General features: G+C 28.9%; 2 protein-coding genes across 3 annotated transcripts; one reads left to right on the plus strand and one right to left on the minus strand.

Annotated features, from left to right (window-relative positions):
• Nucleotides 1–79: 79 nt before the first annotated feature.
• Nucleotides 80–6229, plus strand: LOC114122658 (UDP-glucosyltransferase 2). Of its 2 annotated transcripts, none has more exons than XM_027985388.2 (5): nucleotides 80–1203; nucleotides 4234–5099; nucleotides 5187–5412; nucleotides 5493–5715; nucleotides 5798–6229. In XM_027985388.2, exons 2-5 carry the CDS (start codon nucleotides 4293–4295, stop codon nucleotides 6042–6044), a joined length of 1503 nt encoding a protein of 500 aa, XP_027841189.2. In that variant the 5' UTR covers nucleotides 80–1203; nucleotides 4234–4292; the 3' UTR covers nucleotides 6045–6229. The 2 variants fall into 2 exon arrangements, with proteins under 2 accessions (XP_027841189.2, XP_027841188.2); XM_027985387.2 differs by having other exon boundaries at nucleotides 81–512.
• Nucleotides 6230–6704: 475 nt separating this feature from the next.
• LOC114122636 (ADP-ribosylation factor 6) lies at nucleotides 6705–11185 on the minus strand. Its single transcript, XM_027985356.2, has 5 exons — nucleotides 10532–11185; nucleotides 8733–8827; nucleotides 7842–7945; nucleotides 7573–7771; nucleotides 6705–7509 (listed from the first exon to the last, which is right to left on the minus strand). Exons 2-5 carry the CDS (start codon nucleotides 8812–8814, stop codon nucleotides 7367–7369), a joined length of 528 nt encoding a protein of 175 aa, XP_027841157.1. The 5' UTR covers nucleotides 8815–8827; nucleotides 10532–11185; the 3' UTR covers nucleotides 6705–7366.
• Between the last annotated feature and the right edge of the window lie 6647 nt (nucleotides 11186–17832).

Genomic DNA, 17832 nt, shown 5'->3' on the forward strand with positions numbered 1-17832 from the left:
AATTAAACAAAACCCATACAATCTTTTTCATAACATATATATTAATTAAAGTAAATTTCAATTTAAAAATATTGCATGTTATAACATAAACAATTGTCCATTGTTTACTTCACATAATTATAATAGCAAACCTTAATGTATTTTTCTTTATCTATCTGTCTATAGGTTATTAATACATTTTTTAGTTATCTGTGCCCGTAACTATATTATCAGATTCATAGATTAAATGAAACACCTCAAATGTTTCATTTATTCTATTTCATAAATATTTGCAATTGTGATACTAAAATACTTGAATAGCCAATAAGTGCCTATCCTGATTATAATATAATACATTTATTCTATCATAATTCATAGTACTTATGTCCTATTACAAATGTATTAAACTATTGAAATAATAGATTATGGGAAGAAGAGTGGAATAAAACTAAACTGAACACAGCTTCAGTGGCACATCCAAAAAAAAATTCTAGACATACCACTGTTTGCTATTTGGAATTATTTTTATATAGGTAAGATTTTTATTATGATTTTTTATTGATCACGTACAACTTTTTCTGGTGAAGTCATTAGCTTTTATATATTTTTAAAATACATTGAAACATATTAACTTACATTTTATTTTGTGTATATAATATTATATATAGAAAAGTAAATTGCTTAATTTTGTAACATTATTATATTTGTTTATCCAATCCAGTATCTATGAGCCTTGGGAGAAGGAATGTGGTCATTTGAGATTTATAAATATATGATAGGCAGCCTAATAAGATGTGTTTAACTGTTATTGTCGCTCCACAGAACGAGCAGGTTGTTAGCTGTTCATTTTTCATTCGGTGAATTTGTCATATATGGGGAATTCTCAATATATTGATTATTGTTTTTTTATTTTTTATTTTAATGTTCTATCTCATGTCATGCTATAATATTTCTTTAATTTTATAAAGTATTAAGCTAGAGTAAATGTTCACACTGTTTTTTATGTCAAAGATTAATGTTTTATTAGATTAGAGATTACTAGTGGTATTGCTCAGCATCTTTTGCTTGTCGATCTACTTATTAATTCAATCAGATATAACAGTGTCTTCTTACCCAATTAATGATAATATTTTTGTTTAATTTTGTAGTGTATTAATTATTATTGTTAGAATTTCATTGAAATGGAAGTTATTTTGTTTGCTGTGGATGGTACTTAGAAACTTGGTGAGCATGTTGAAGTTTTTTATGGGGGAATTTTTAATTTAGCCTGTTATGAAAGTTAAGAATTTTGCTGTATACATAAGTATATTATGTATAATTTTGATTTATTAGTATTAGACACACTTAAAAATTTAAATTTTCGGAAAAATATAATAATTTATTATATTTTATTCCCAAAATTCAACATATATTTAAGTACCTACCTATAATAAATATATATATATATCATTAAACTTTTCGACTTTCGAGATGATGATATTAATTAATAAATAAAATATCATCCTGTATATCACGGATAGAAATATATATTAATTCATCAGAAAATTAAAATTAAAAATACTGTCTATGAAATTATACTATTCGTATTTAAAATAATTAAAACATTATACCTGCTGATTACTGATATACTAATAGCCTGATCATTAATTATCCATCTAGATGTATTATGCTTTATGACTAATGGACTTGTACTATGGACTAGATAGGTGTCAATATATCATCATAGGCATCATCATTTTTATATATTTAATATATATATATATATAGGTATTACGCATTATGCGTGACTACTCATGTTTGGCCACATAATGTAATATTCTCATGTTCTTATGTAGGTACCTTTAACTATTATCATACATTATTATATTCAGTCAAATTATTGCACAAATAGCAATACCTATAATTCCTATATTATAATTTAATGTATGTGTGTTGTTAGTATGTATTAATAACATTTATATTAATAATTAATATACGAATAAGAAAGTAGGTTACGAACATTGACTGATAGGGCAAAATTATTTTTTAATCATTTTTTACTTGTAAATAAAAATTTTATCATGTTTTACACATAGAATAATTACTCTATGATTAACACATCAAATAAAAGCATTTTAAACTTAAAATTACAAATGTCTATAAGTAGCACAAAATATTTTAAAACTTTATCGTGTCTAGAAAATGTTTATGTAAATAATTTTCTAGGATTTTAAATCTTCCTTATCGAATTACAAAATAAAAAAAATAAAACAATTTTAATTTGGTTTTCTTTATTCTTGATTGTTAGTATTATTATTATTATATTTATACTCTTTCTTAAATTTTTATTAATTTAAAAATAATTTAACTGTTCAATGCTCATATTATATTTGTGAATATTGAAATGACTGAACATACCATACAATCAGGTGCGTAAAAAAAATATCGGAAGAATGGTTCACAAATAAAAATAAAACATTTCCAACTTAAACTTTACAATAACCTACAAGTTATCTGATCATGTCGAAAAAAAAATAATTTTTTGAAAGCATTTCGAGGACAATGGTAGTTCCACACACACCTAGCAAACTGTAGAATAAGTGCCTGCATATACAACGCACCACACAGGTACCTTTACTCAGAGCCGTGCCGTTAAGATTAAGCGCCCGGGGTAAAATTAAAAATATTAGCCCCCTTATCTTCTAAAAAAATTTTTGGCGCCCCATTTAAAACAGTTTAAACCATGCACCCGGAGCAAATTCCCCCTAGCCCCCCCCCCCACGGCACGGATCTGCCTATACTTACCTAAGCGCCAAGCGGTCCCCAACTTTTTTGAGACTATTATCCATAAAGTGGATTAGATATTAGCAAATTCCAAATATTTCCTCTCCTCCAAAAAAAAATGTTAAAAAAGCAAAAAAAGAAGTAATAAACTGTCCTACATCTTTATCCCGTTATACTCCTTGGGGAGTAATTACCTTCATGTTATGGAACCGTTGCTATACTCGGTTCAAAAAATAAGAATCCATCTCGGCGGCACTACACAGCAGGCATAGGGACGATGATAGACTAGTTGGAGATGAAGGACGAGCATTTGCTGACCAGTGACCACCACCTATCACCCAACTAAGGTCGCTTCTAATTTTGCACCGAGTTAAGATACAGAAAGTATAAATATGGTTTATAAATTATCAAATATACCGCATATAAAGATAAAATTATGTCATATCAATGTTCAATTTTGTGAAAATCAATTGATTAATAGGTTCAATAATTAGGCGTTACGACTTAACGGCTACGGTAGGTACTCACTTAAAAATTTAAAAGCTTAAAATAATAATTAATATTTTGAACTATTACTTAATTACCAATTTGTTTTCAGAGGATGACAGGCGTCATCACACTATTTGTTTATTAGATAAATAAAATGTATTCAAAATATGTATGTAGATCATCTGATTATGTAATTTTTAAGATTCTTTAATATAGTTTATATAGGTACATATTTCACAGTCACTATCTTAGTGTTATAATTTATAACTCTTCAACCAATACCTATAAAACAAATGTAAATAATTAGATTAGTAATAGTGGCATGTTAGCACTTAGCATTTAAAACTTACTATAAATATTGGGAATTACATTTTTATTTTTAAGGTGATCATTTTTTGTAATATGTGATATTTTGAAGTAGGTACCTACAATTATCATTCGTACAGTCGTACAGATAATCATACACGTTGAGACTTGAAGGTTACAAGCAGGTTCTTAGGTGTAATTATGTAATTAGTTTAGTTTTCATATTAATCTGTGGTGTGGGTAAATCATACATACTGACCACGGATTCAATATGCATCTTAATTCATAACACAGACGCATGCACGTAAAATACAATATATAGTTTCAATAGTTCGATGTCAGTCAATATAGGAAGTAGGAAGTACATACACGATTGCCGAATGGTCCGAATCAAAAATCGTTTGAGTGCAAACCTATTTATATTATATAATACGTAGACGTAAAGTTTACACTTCGATACATAACACGATTTAAATATTCATTTTATCTATATTATGCTGGACTTTTCTTCACTACAAATATATTAATCTAATGTTCTAATTTAAACTACGATACCTATACACTATGATATTACTCATCATAGAGCAATAATCAAATTATCTATAAATATATTGTGTATATATGCGATAAATATTTCATAAATATAAATAACATATTAATATGATTAAAGACTGAGAAAATCTGTGTATCCATTAGTGTCGAGCCGTCGAAGGTGAATAAAAAAGAGAAGCACAGCGGACGAGAAGAACAAAACGATGAAGTCCGTTTCGTTCGCCGCCGTCGTCTTTTGCGTCTTGGCGCAACAAATCCGGTCGTCGGAAATCCTGGTCATATTCCCGACCACCGCTCAGAGTCATTACCGCGTCGTCCGACCGCTAATCCACGGTTTGCTGGACCGCGGACACAGAGTACTGGCGATCACGAATTTCCCGGACACCGCGGTAAGGGCCAATCTATCGCATATCGACATTTCCGGTTTGAAACCGCACTCGAAATTCACGACCGGCCGCCTCGGTCTGGCGAAGATGATGTCACACATAACGGGAAACGCCAACGCGTACGCGACCGTTCTCGGGCACCCGCCGGTCGTGGAACTCCTGCGGTCCGGTCGGAAATTCGACTTGGTGATCGCCGAATTCTTCACGTCCACGCCGATATTCGCACCGATCGCCGCGGTCGTGGACGCGCCGATCGTTGGCTTTTGTCCGATGATACAATTTCCGTGGATAAACGATCTGATGGGAATGGACACGGTCGCGTCTTACATGCCCACTCTGATCAGCGATTCCGGAGACCGCATGTCGTTTGTCCAGCGAGTCGGTAACGCCGTCAAATCGGCAATCATAAACGTAGGGTTTAATCGGTTGAACTCGCGCGCGATTCGGGACGTCGTCGAACGCCATTACGACGGCTTACGAACGGAATCGGCAGTAGAAGCGATGGCCAATTTAACCATGATTATGACGAACAACTATCGTAGCGTGTTTTTACCCTATCCCTCGCTGCCGGGAATCGTCGAGGTCGGCGGTATCCACGTGGTCGACGAAAAGCCCGTCTCGCAAGTAATTTTTAAACCGTTAAAAAACGTATTATATATTTAACTATTAAATTCAATGACGGATTCAAATGTTTGACTATATAACGAGCAGGACTTGAACGATTTTATAAACGACGCGGATCACGGAGTGATTTTATTCAGTTTGGGCTCTGTCGTGTCGGAATCGTCGATGGGCACCGACAAACTGTACAACATACTCGACGCATTTTCGAGACTTAAACAACGAGTAATCATGAAGTTTGATGACGAAAAACACAAAAAAGAAATACCGACGAATGTAAAAGTGGTCAAATGGTTTCCACAACGAGATCTTCTAGGTTGATAGACCAAGACGATAAATAATTTAAATAATGTGTGTTTTTAAAATAACTGAAATAATTTTTAAAACGTTTTATAGCGCATCCAAAGGTATTATTATTTATAACACATGCTGGTATTATGAGCGTAATCGAGACGATACACTGCGGAAAACCAATAGTAGCCATACCGATGTTTGGCGATCAAATTGTCAATACCCATTTGTTGGTCGAAAAACAAGTGGCTGTCACTATAAAATACGCACATTTGAAGAGTGATCAACTTTTCGACGCTATCAATGAAGCATTGACCGAAAAATATTTGTATAGAAATCTAATATAATAATAATATCAAATAATAAATTTTCAATTAACGAAATTTTATGTTTGATTTCACTTATTTCAGAATTAATATGAAAAAATTGCAACAGCTGTATAATGATCGACCGCATTCTCCTCTCGAAACAGCAGTATACTGGACTGAGTATGTAATTAGAAATAAGAACGAGTCAAAAGAACTGTTAAAAAGCGAAAGGATTCACTTAAATTTGTATCAAACGTATTTAATCGATATATTTACTGCTTTTCTACTCCCACCTATTATAGCGATATACATAATACTATGGACAATGAAACGTCTAAGAAAGAATTGAGTGGATTATCACACGGGGTGCGTTGTTCTTTTTTTTATGTATAATTATAATATTATTTTCATGCCTATTCTAGTCTATTTAATTTAAGTAAAAAATCCTGTTGCAGCTCTAAACCGCTATAGAATATTATGTTAATTTAAAAAAACTACTCATCACACATAAAATACAGAATCTTTATTTTGTTACCTACTTTGTTATGTTTGAACAGTTTTGGATTTATATCTATTTTGTGTTAAAACTACCTTTATACAATTGTATTTGTCTTAGTGTTTGGAAACAAAGAAAGAAAAACTTCGAAACTAATGTACCTACATATTATGCATGTATTAAACTATATTTTATCTAAAAATATCTCATTTTACCTATACTAAATTATGAGTAAACAAATTTGTATTATTCTATATTTCTACTATATATTATTAGTTTATGCTGAGTAGGATAGAATATTATGATTATATAGTTTGAAAACCTACTAAATATTTTTAAAATTATAGAAATATTTAGAAAATAACAGTATTCATTTTGGTCTATTCCATACAATGTTTTTTTTATAAAAAAAACCCACATCATTGTAAAATAACCAACAATGATTCAGTTCAGAATCTAAAAGTACAAAGACTGTTAAATTTTACCAAACAAATTACAATTAGAAACCGATAATACTTTTTTTTATATATATTTATTCAATATTTTGTACAAAATAATAAATAACAATAAAAATAAAAAATAGGATTCTTCCACGCATGAAACAATATTATTACAATTTTTTTTTAATAAAATCCTAATTATTATGAACTGTATTTATGTATAAAATATTATGATACTTAGTACATATTAAATATACTAATTTACAGGCCTAGATAAAATATTCTAAACTCGAGAACAAATATTATATCGTTATTAGTTAATTTACATACATATATATTTATATATGTATATATAAATAATATTGCTTACATTTTATTGTTTAAGCTAATATGTATACTGATAAATGATAATGATCGGGAATCAATTTACAAATATACACATCAAAAGGATAGTTAGGCAGTTTTAGCATATTATGACAATTTTGTTCAGTACATATTACAAATTATATTTATAATATTTAAACAGTTGTGAATAATTCAGTATTTTATTAGGCCAGTCCTCTCAGCGCAGTTATTATTAAAATGGACATCTTAGTTTAAATAATGATGTTCATTTTTATATATATTTAACAAGTAATGTACTCAATTTGTACGTTCGGAATTTCTTTTAGTCCTAAGCTTCCTTAAAAAAATTATAATGATATTTAAAGTATAATATTGTGTTATACTTTGGTATCATTGTTTAAAGTTTGATGTGAGCCAAGCAAGGCCTTCATGTAATCCATCTCCTGTGGTAGCACACGATGGTTGAACATACCAATTTCTATCCCGTATTCTTGTTAGTCCAAGTTTTTCTTGTATTTCATGTGGTTTCATTGCTAAAAAATAAAAAATATTAAATAAGGGCAAATTGAAAATTGAAAAAGTATTAAAATACAAACCATTAGTCAAGTCTTGTTTGTTGGCAAATATTAAAATGATTGCATCCCTCATCTCTCTGTCATTTATTATTCGATGTAGTTCTTGCTTAGCTTCATCTATACGATCACGATCTGCACAATCCACTACAAAGATCAAACCTTGTGTGCCTGTGTAGTAGTGTCGCCATAGTGGACGTATTTTGTCTTGACCTCCAACGTCCTGTGAAAAATTAATTTGGAAATGTATTACCTATTTGTATTTATATACAACTAATAACATGATAACTTACCCAAACATTAATTTTGACGTTTTTATAAATAACTGTTTCTACATTAAAGCCAACTGTTGGTATTGTAGTTACAGATTGACCCAATTTCAATTTGTACAAGATAGCTAATATACTTTTAATAGGAAAAATTTATATTTTTGTGTTTTTTAAATCCATAAATAAGATGAATATTAAACTTTCTTAAATTAAGATCTACAGAATGATAATAATCAAAAAATCTTTCTAAATCAAATCATTAGTTCTCCAAAGAAATTCAAGCTTTGACTCACAGTCTTACAACAAAACCTTTAGACTGAATAATATAATGGAGTCTTTATTCTTCTGAAGTTCTGGTATCTATTAATAGTGATTTAACAATTGACTAATATTTTATTGATAAATAATGTTTAAATAAAGAGTTATTTCAATTTAAATTAAATTAAAATTCTGTCAAGTACTATGATTAGCTCATGCATTTTAATTGCTATTACATTATATTTATATTCATATTCAGTTACATTCAAATACAAATAAAATAGTATAATACATAATTCAACAGGAATTGTAGATTAAGAATTACGGTAGGTACGTGTTTAAACATCTTAAATATGGATAAATGTAAAAAAATAATGAGTCTGTTAACATAATTAAGTAATTTCTAACATAAAATTACAATGAATTATCTAAATTAGCTATGAAGAATTTCTTAAGGTATAGTGTTTAAAATTAGAAAAAAAAATAGATTATGTTTTTAACATAGTTCCACTTTGACAAATATCTAATAAATAAAAACTATATTAATTATTAGGTATTAAAATTGTTGTTTTTATTACAAGTCAATATTATCTGACTTGAATTTTAAATTATTATTAATAAAAAAATATCAATTATCAATTTTATATAAAAGGATACTTGTTTTTCCAGCTGCATCCAAACCAAGCATAAGTATTCTCATCTCTTTATTACCAAAAATTTTGGAAAGCAGCTTTCCCATAGTGATTGATTATCTGAAAATTCAAAAATAATACTTTAACAACTATAAATTTAATTATTTATAATTAAACTAATGAATAAAAAGTGTAAATACCTAACCCATATTTTAATATGTAATTGATATTAATATCAGGCGTGGTTCCTAAGTTGGGGCATTGAGGTCATTGAATAAATTAAGGTTTAAATATTAAAATTGTAAATTTTTTTTTTATAATTGCTTTATCTGGTATTTATTTCAATAGTCCATAAGAGAAAATACCCATAGATCGCCTTTGCAAAAGAAATTTTTCTTAAATACATTAAAATGTAACTATGAAATATATTATGGAAATACTATGGAATATGTTTCTCAAGACAACAAAACGAAGGGTTATGTAATGCTCACACAGTTACACATCATATTATCAATATTACTATTGAAATAAAGGGCAGTTAACATAAAAGATATCTTAATGCATTGATATTGAACTTATGAATGGTATAAGTTTGCCAGCACAACTGATATCATTGTTAATCACAAGATCATAAATTACACATTTTATTGTTTTAGAATTTAAAACAGGCCGTATACAATAGTCACACTGGCTGTCAGTTATAGACTATTACCTTAGAAGCTTCTGCACAAGTGAATACCTTCATTTCTGTACCTGGTATGTTGACTAAAAAATGTATGTTTAATAAAGACTAATGATAGAAATATTTTGATATCAACCCTAACAGCATTCTATAAAATCTAACAGCATTTAATATTTTAAAGCACAGGAAGTTACATCAGCAGTGAGTCTAACACTGCATAATAACTACATAACTTACAACATAAAAATAGATATTTATTAAAAGAAAAGTATATTTCAAGCTGAATTATTTGCTTATTTTAAACAAATTTGTTATAAGTTATAAGTAAACAATTGTAGTGATTTATCAACTCTTATTTGTATAGATAGGTAAATCAACTCAATTTCGTTTATACCTATATTTTCCTAATAATGTACATTGATCTATTGCTATCAATATAGGTATATAATTTAACTAGTCCTAAAGACCAACAGGCAAGTATATATAATCCTCAGAACTAGGCGTTTAAAATAAATTTAAATAAATAATATATTTGTAATAATGCAAAAACAATAAAAACTATATGAACAGAGAAGGTATAAAGACATAGAGGTTAAATTTGTATGGCTCTAAATTCTATTGAGTTTTGTTAATTGGTTGTAAAAACAGTAAACATTACACATTTGTTGAGCAAAAAAACATAAATTTCCCTAATAGGTGTAACATATATATTTAATAGTTCTGTAAAAATGTGTTTTTCACTGCAATCTTAGTTTTTATTAGTGACTTACCTATTAAATTGTGATTGATATTAAAACAAGTTGGACATAACACGCAACAGTATTTTCATAATAGGTAATATAACATTTACAAACAAACATGATAATATACAGCCTTGAACAATCACCAATGTTTATAGGGCATTCAAATCGTTGTGAAATGCGTCGCACATACCAAAACACATTTCATTAACAAGGGGTGGAACGATTTAAACAATTTGATATGAATAACGGTGAGCAACTAGTGGTTAAAAACAGTCAAAAAGTTAAAGTCAAACGTCAAGCACCCAATAGGCTTATTATAAGTGTTGTAATATCGTCCACCGTACAGTGAACAGTAATGTCATGACGTGCACAGTCACACAGACACAGCGTTTTACGTACCAGTGAACATTTACAACGGACCGGTAACAGAGGGCAGCGAATGTTGTTTAGGCCAAACGTTGAAGTGCAGACTCAACTACTGTAGCATTACGGTTTTCGGTCATCTCGATCGACGTCACCACATCAATGGGACGACAGTTGAACAGTTTGATTTTACAGCGATCGCGCCACGTTCGCGAGTGATTTCAATTCCTCTCAGACGATGGACATCCGTGTCGTCGGTATCAACCGCCAAGTGGACGACGCGATATTCTATCGGGCGCGATAACGGAATCGACGGGTTCGGGACGAAAACGTCGGTCGGCGTCCGGCAACAATAAACCGTCGTGGTCAGCGTCTCGGCGGCGGCGGAAAACTAATAAAAATTTAATAACAAAAAAAAAAAAAAAAAAAGTCGGTAACGGGAAGAACGAAAACACTCTGTGCTCGACGTCGGGTGACAAAAATTTGAAAAACGGAACGCGTTCGATTTTACGACGTTTTATCGCAGTCTTCTCTTCTTTTACGTCTTCGATATTTTTATCCCGTTTTCGGTTTGATTTTTTTCTTTTCGTTTTTTTTTTTTTTTTCTATCACTATTCACTGTGAACACAGTGAATAATCGTGATATTGTATTTTGTGTGTTACCAGAGCGAAAGACTGCTGCTGCTGCGGCGGCGGCGGATGTTCGGCGGTGCCCGCGGGAGTGGGGCGTGCAACGGTAGGACCGGCGCGGAGGGGGGCGTATTCGAGCGATAACGAACAAAAACGAACGCTGCGATGAACGTATAGGCACGTCGCCGTCCCCGTCGTCGTCGTCACCGTCACCGTCACCGCCGCCGCTGCCGCCGTGTCCCGCGAGTCGCAACGGCCGCTCCGACGTTAGGACACCGACCGTAGATAATGGAACGAAAATAATACGACTATCGTCTGATACGCGCGCTCTGTCTCTCTCTCTCCGCATGCGAGACGCGAATATTACAACAATATTTTAATATGATTATGTTTTGAGCGTCGGCTAACGGATTTCCAAGATCCGCGAAAATAAGAATTAGATTTTGTCCTCATTAACCGATCCTGCCGATTCCTGTTGCGCATTATTTTATAAATAATGCCATCGGGTTTACGCCGTTATATACACGTACACTGTATACAGATGTTTTTATCGCGGTCATTTGGGTACCTACGACCTACCTATAGTTCTTGATGATGAACGCGTTAGAATACAGGTCTAAAATTATTTACAGTAAAAAATCACAATAACTGTTTTCAAACAACAAATGAAATGACATAAATACATTTTATTCTCCGTAACAGCTGTGTAACCGCAATGGACAATGGCAACCCTTTGAAAACACAAAAAATATTCGTTTTTCGTGGAGCCAAAAAATCCCTGTTCGAGAGCCATTCTTTTAAATATAACATTTTAAAATTTGACCGAGGTGAACCTATACGTACACAGTTTGTACCCGAGTTCAGCTCCTCGATTACGATAGACATAACTGTGTGTAGTGTTTACATCGCTTGCACGCCCACACAATGTCATCGCCTTCAATAATACAGATAAAATAATAATAAATACCTACATATTTTGTTTTGTCGTGTGCCAATTGCCAAATGGCATTCTTTATGCATTTGGCCATTTAACTAAGTTGTGAGTATTTGTGTAGACATTTCGGTTCCTAACAGTACTATTACTATAAAAAAACAATAATAATTAGGTAGTTAACCATACGTTTTGTTTACAACTCATAATAAGTCATAACATTATGCTATATGCCTGTATAGAATATAGACAATAGACTCATCATATTGCCGATTTCATCACATTTTTTGAAAATGTTTATAATTATTGTGTATTATTGTTATTAGTTTATTACTATGATACCATTGATTATACGTCATAATAATATAGTATACCTATATAATATATTATTACTTACAATCTACCGGAGTTAGAGAACTGGTACCATGTTCAAATGCCTAACCCCATAACACACAATGCTATAAATATTGTAACTTAGATATTTTGAATTAAAATAAAACACATAATATCATTATTATCTATTATTTGGTTTAACTTCTATTACAAAGGGTATTACTTTTGTAAATTATCATCATTTACTTCTCACAAATCTTTTAATAATTAATAGGGGTTGGCGAGTGGTTATCGCTCTGCGCCTCTGCTATACACTAAATGTCGAGTGGGTCACTATTATGGGTGTGTTGTATGTAAATTTGAATTCAATGGTGTATCATTGTATTCGAACAACGATTCTGAGCGGAAACGATCTGTCAATCTACATTACCAAGTATATTTCATTTATTATTTTTTTTTTTTATATAATAAATATTAATCATTTACTTTACTTTTAACACGCCTACACTTAACTAATAATCTTACTTTAACATTGTGGTAGATTGACAAAAACATTTTCCATAAATATTACTTTTTTATCATTTATTAATATAATAGTATTTAATTATTATAATAATATATTTTTTAAACTCTTATCAAATTAAATATTTATAACTTTTATAGCTCAAAATTTAATTAAATTTTAAAGTTTTAAGATTTTATGGTTTCAGTATGAACTACGTATGATTATTGACTGTTGTATTACCTAAATTTTTAAAACTAATTTATACAATTTTTAAACACAAAATAGTTTTCAATTTTTTGCGGTTCTGAAGAATTTCATCTGAATAATTTCAATAATGAGTATAAAACAATAATATGCTTATATGTTTTTAATATTTTTATACAAACATATTAGACAACATGGGTATGTAAAATCTTGTATTAAATTTTTATGAAATTTTACCCAGAAAAATATTTTTTATCAACATTTATAAAAAAAAAAATCAATTAGGTATCTAATAGCTAAAAAGCTAAGAAAAATGTCGAAATATTTTGAACACTTTTCCAGGTTTATAGAATGATGATATAAATACTTGATTAAAATAATAAATTTCTGTTGTTATTTGTTTTTGAATCATAACAAAATAAATAATTCAATTTAGTAAACATCAGATTTAGCTTAAAAATCCTGTTTTTCCTTAATTCGTTATTGTTTGTTTTCCCCAATTATAAAAAAAAGTGCTTAGAATTTTTAATTTTGACCTCTCTTAAGTACAAATTAGATTTAGTTTGAAAAACGAATCATTTTATCGACAACTTATCGTGTACTCGTACTTTTCTGTACTTATCATCATTGTAAAATCAATAAATTCTTCGCTCTGTTTAGAATATATATGATAAAAGAAGGTTATAAATGTTGATGACTTTTTACTTTTCATTTTACAGATTCTTTTATAATTTTTGAGAAATCCATTGTTAACATTGTTTACATTATAAGTTCTCATTTTCGATTGAAAAATTGCTGTAGGTAATACAGCTGTAAACTTTTCGTCTTGTCGAATCGCCTATAATTTAGGTTGAGCCGCGAGGTACAAGCTAATACTATTAATCGATCATAAACTTTTGTTCAATGAAGACTTTTCTGATCGTATACCTACCTAAGTTTGTTGATTTTGATAATTTGTATAGACATTAGGAAAATGGATTATACGCGTAATTTTATCGTATCGGCCATTGGCTGTTGCTATACCCATTATATTTTATTAATTATTAAGTGGCCAAGTCCTACCAAGGAAATGGTCGACAAAATATTTATTATTCTTTTATATATTTTATTAATATATACTAAAATATTCTATATTAGAATAATCCATAGAATAAATAGAATAATATTTGCATAATGGTTTTAGTTTAAATTATAATATAGTTACGGCACTTCCTTAATGCGGATGCCCTACAGAATATAATACCCTGAGCGAGTAACCCTTAGCTCTGGTCCTGATGATTATTTACCAATTATATCATAGTCCAGTTTATGGACCATGGTATTACCTATATACCGTATAGTTACCTAAATATAAGTAGATTGTAGGATTGTGCATACTGTAGACTGTAGTTATTCTGAATCCATGATGCGGATATATGGACAATATTAAAATTTAAAACACGTTAAGTATTTGTATAATGTATATTCTTTGAGAAAGATTTTTAGAAGTAAAGGGACAGATCGATTTTATTTCGCTTGATATTTGTATATTACATTCGCGCGTTGAAATTGCATCATGACGAACTCAGTACAAGATCCGAGACAGCGAGACCGTGAATTAATTTTCAATTAATGGTTATTAGTCTCAATATAGTCATTATGACAGTTCTCATTATTCATTAGTCATTAAAGTGAATAGTGATTAATCATTATATGTTTATATACATAAACATTAGAATTTAAAGGAAGGATATTTCCGGTCGAAGCAAAAAATATATGGTTCAAAATCTGAATTCATCACATCCGCCATTATGCGCTCCGATAGTCCGTATACTATATATAGCAAGGTTAGATCTAACGTAAATTTTTTTAGTGTGGGAAATGTCGAATTTATAACAAAAATGATATTAATGACAACTTTAATAATTTATTGCTAATAAATATTTAGTACATTTTTAAGCGAATGAATTTTGTTTTACCTGTGAATGATAACTAATAAACATTATCATAATTTATATATTAATAACAAATTATGTTAAATATAAATATAACACATTTTTAAGAAGTTTTGAAGGGGGTGAACCCTGAATCCCTTCTCCTTGGAAGGGCATGGTCATGCACAGTATATAATGATATCGTTTTTATATATATATATAGCGAGAGAAAGATTTTATTGGTTTTGGATTATTAATTGTACATGATCGGATGCTGTTAGTGGATTTCAGCCACTGTTCTGCTAAAAAAGTACTGTAGTTCCACTACAAAAAAAAAATATTAAAAATTGACAGGGTGTAGCTTTGTCGTTATCTATATATGGTACAGTTTGTATTATACAATTTATTGTTGTTCTGCTGTACGAGCGATAAATTGTCGTTCAGTTAGGCGAGACCATTGAATATAGAATAGACTATATTATAGTCTTTACTCTTTAGTCAATGGCGAGAATGAAAAAATAAATAATACTACAATAATGGTAAGATTTTGTTTTTAAATTTAAAATACAATATGATTTATAATTGAAATCAAATTTAACACATACTACATACATAATAGTACCTAAACTACTAAGTAACACAATTCAATAGACAGCTCTTAAACTGCAAAGCTATTATTATGTACTTATTTTTAATAATATCAATAAATCATACATTTAATAGCATTTATTTTTATACGTATTATATATTTTATTTTAATTAATTTGGTCATCACTATCAGTTTCAAATTTCAATAGTTACATAAAATACATATTTTATTAGTTTTTAAGGATATATACATCCTCTATTAATGTTTTAGTCCAAGCCGGTAAGCCAATTCCAGAATAATCTAAGTCGTGGCCCCTCAAAGCCTTTTTATGGCCCTCTTTAGAAGACATATGTATAAGTATATAGGTACATTTAATATTCAGACGGAGTTATGTGATTTACATTTAGACTGTTTCTTTAAATCAAAAACAAATTTGTTTCTTAAAGCTTTTAAGAAACTAAGTTAGTTATAAAAATTATGTAATTTTTCTCTTGAAATGTTTTCATTATTTGAAAACACGTAAACATGTTTAAAACATTAATAAAATCTAAATTTGGAAACCATATCCATAATTCGTCATTAAAATTGTGCATCAGATTAACTAACATAGAGTGTTCAGTTGATATTGAAAAATTGGTTTTTAAAAAACAATACCAAATATTTGAAATATCATATTATTAATAATTATTGAAATATCAAATTCTAAATAAATTTAAGTGACCTAATCATCATAATTCATAATTATAAATTAATAATTATTTATTTTTATTTTATAATATTTGTGTATATTAATGTATTATATTATTAATTATTATTAATAATATAATAGTAAATGTTTTATTATTATTTTATTATGTTTGTTATAAAATAAAATACGAGTTCAAATATTTTATTTCTTTTAGCGGTTCCCCTAGTGGCCTAGTGTTTTTAAATGTGTAAATTGGCTCGTCAACTACTAAAGGTTGGACACCCTATTCTATAATCTGTACTAAACAATGTAAATTTACTGATCGTGTTTAATAGTTTAAAATTTACTGGGATATAAATATAAAATTAAGCGAGTGACTGATTGACACTCATATCGCTTGTAATAAAAACAAAAGATAAATATAATTTAATTTTACACGCAATACAGAGATTATACTTTATAAAACATTCTCGTTATTGTATATCTAATACCTATATTGTAATTTTTGCTGAAGAGCATTATTAATTTTCATTGTTAATAAAATACATTTTTACACTTCATATCCATTTCAGTTAAATAACTGGCTACTGCTATTGCTTTAAAACTAAAATATTATAGAATCTTTCTAAAAAAAAAAAAACATAGAAGGAAAATGTGATTAATAATTATTTATGAATATTCATAAACAAATTATTGAATACAAAGTACCATTATATTTTAGTGAATACTTCAAATTGTATTTCTTATTTTAAATATAGATTTATAGTACCAACATTGATTAAATTTATTATGTATGCATATTAATTAAATATTAATTATTTTATTTATTACATCAATTTGAAATGACCTACTTTATTATTAAACTCTCAAATAAATATTATTTCATAAACAATTGAATTATATTGATAGGAATTGCTAACCGGAACTTTATCTTTAGATAATCAATGTCTCTTACTCTCTTTTTAATGTAACACAAATTTTTCCATCAATAACAGCTTACAAGTTATTTTACTAATAGTATGAAATCATTTAATAAACTATGGTCTATACTCAAAAGTATCTATAAAATATACGAAAGAATAACATATGATTGAATATGAATATTATACAAAAATTAATTATACAAAAAAATGTGTGAAAAATAAAAACATAATAATGTGTAAAAATTATTTATCCATAATTATTATTAAATGTTATTGTTTCATTATGGTTTTGTTAATACCATTAAAAAGAAAAACCCAAGTAGTATAATAGAAAATGACAATACAGTTAGGTACACACACGCATCCCATGACAATATTCGTCGAAATATAGTTATAACTTATAAGAATTTATCATATTTTTTGTATGCAAAATAGAATTACAAAGACTTGTTGTTTAATATCTACACACCGATAAGTTTATAGTTATGTAATCCTTGGATCTAGATGACTAGATGTTTAAAATTAACTTTAATGAATAATAGTAATAATATTTTAGATAAAGTAATCAAATTATTTAAATTAAATTATTATTAAGTACGTTATAAACAAACATTTTTAAAG

This window comes from Aphis gossypii, chromosome 3, assembly GCF_020184175.1.
Source record: "Aphis gossypii isolate Hap1 chromosome 3, ASM2018417v2, whole genome shotgun sequence".
Classification (NCBI taxonomy): domain Eukaryota; kingdom Metazoa; phylum Arthropoda; class Insecta; order Hemiptera; family Aphididae; genus Aphis; species Aphis gossypii.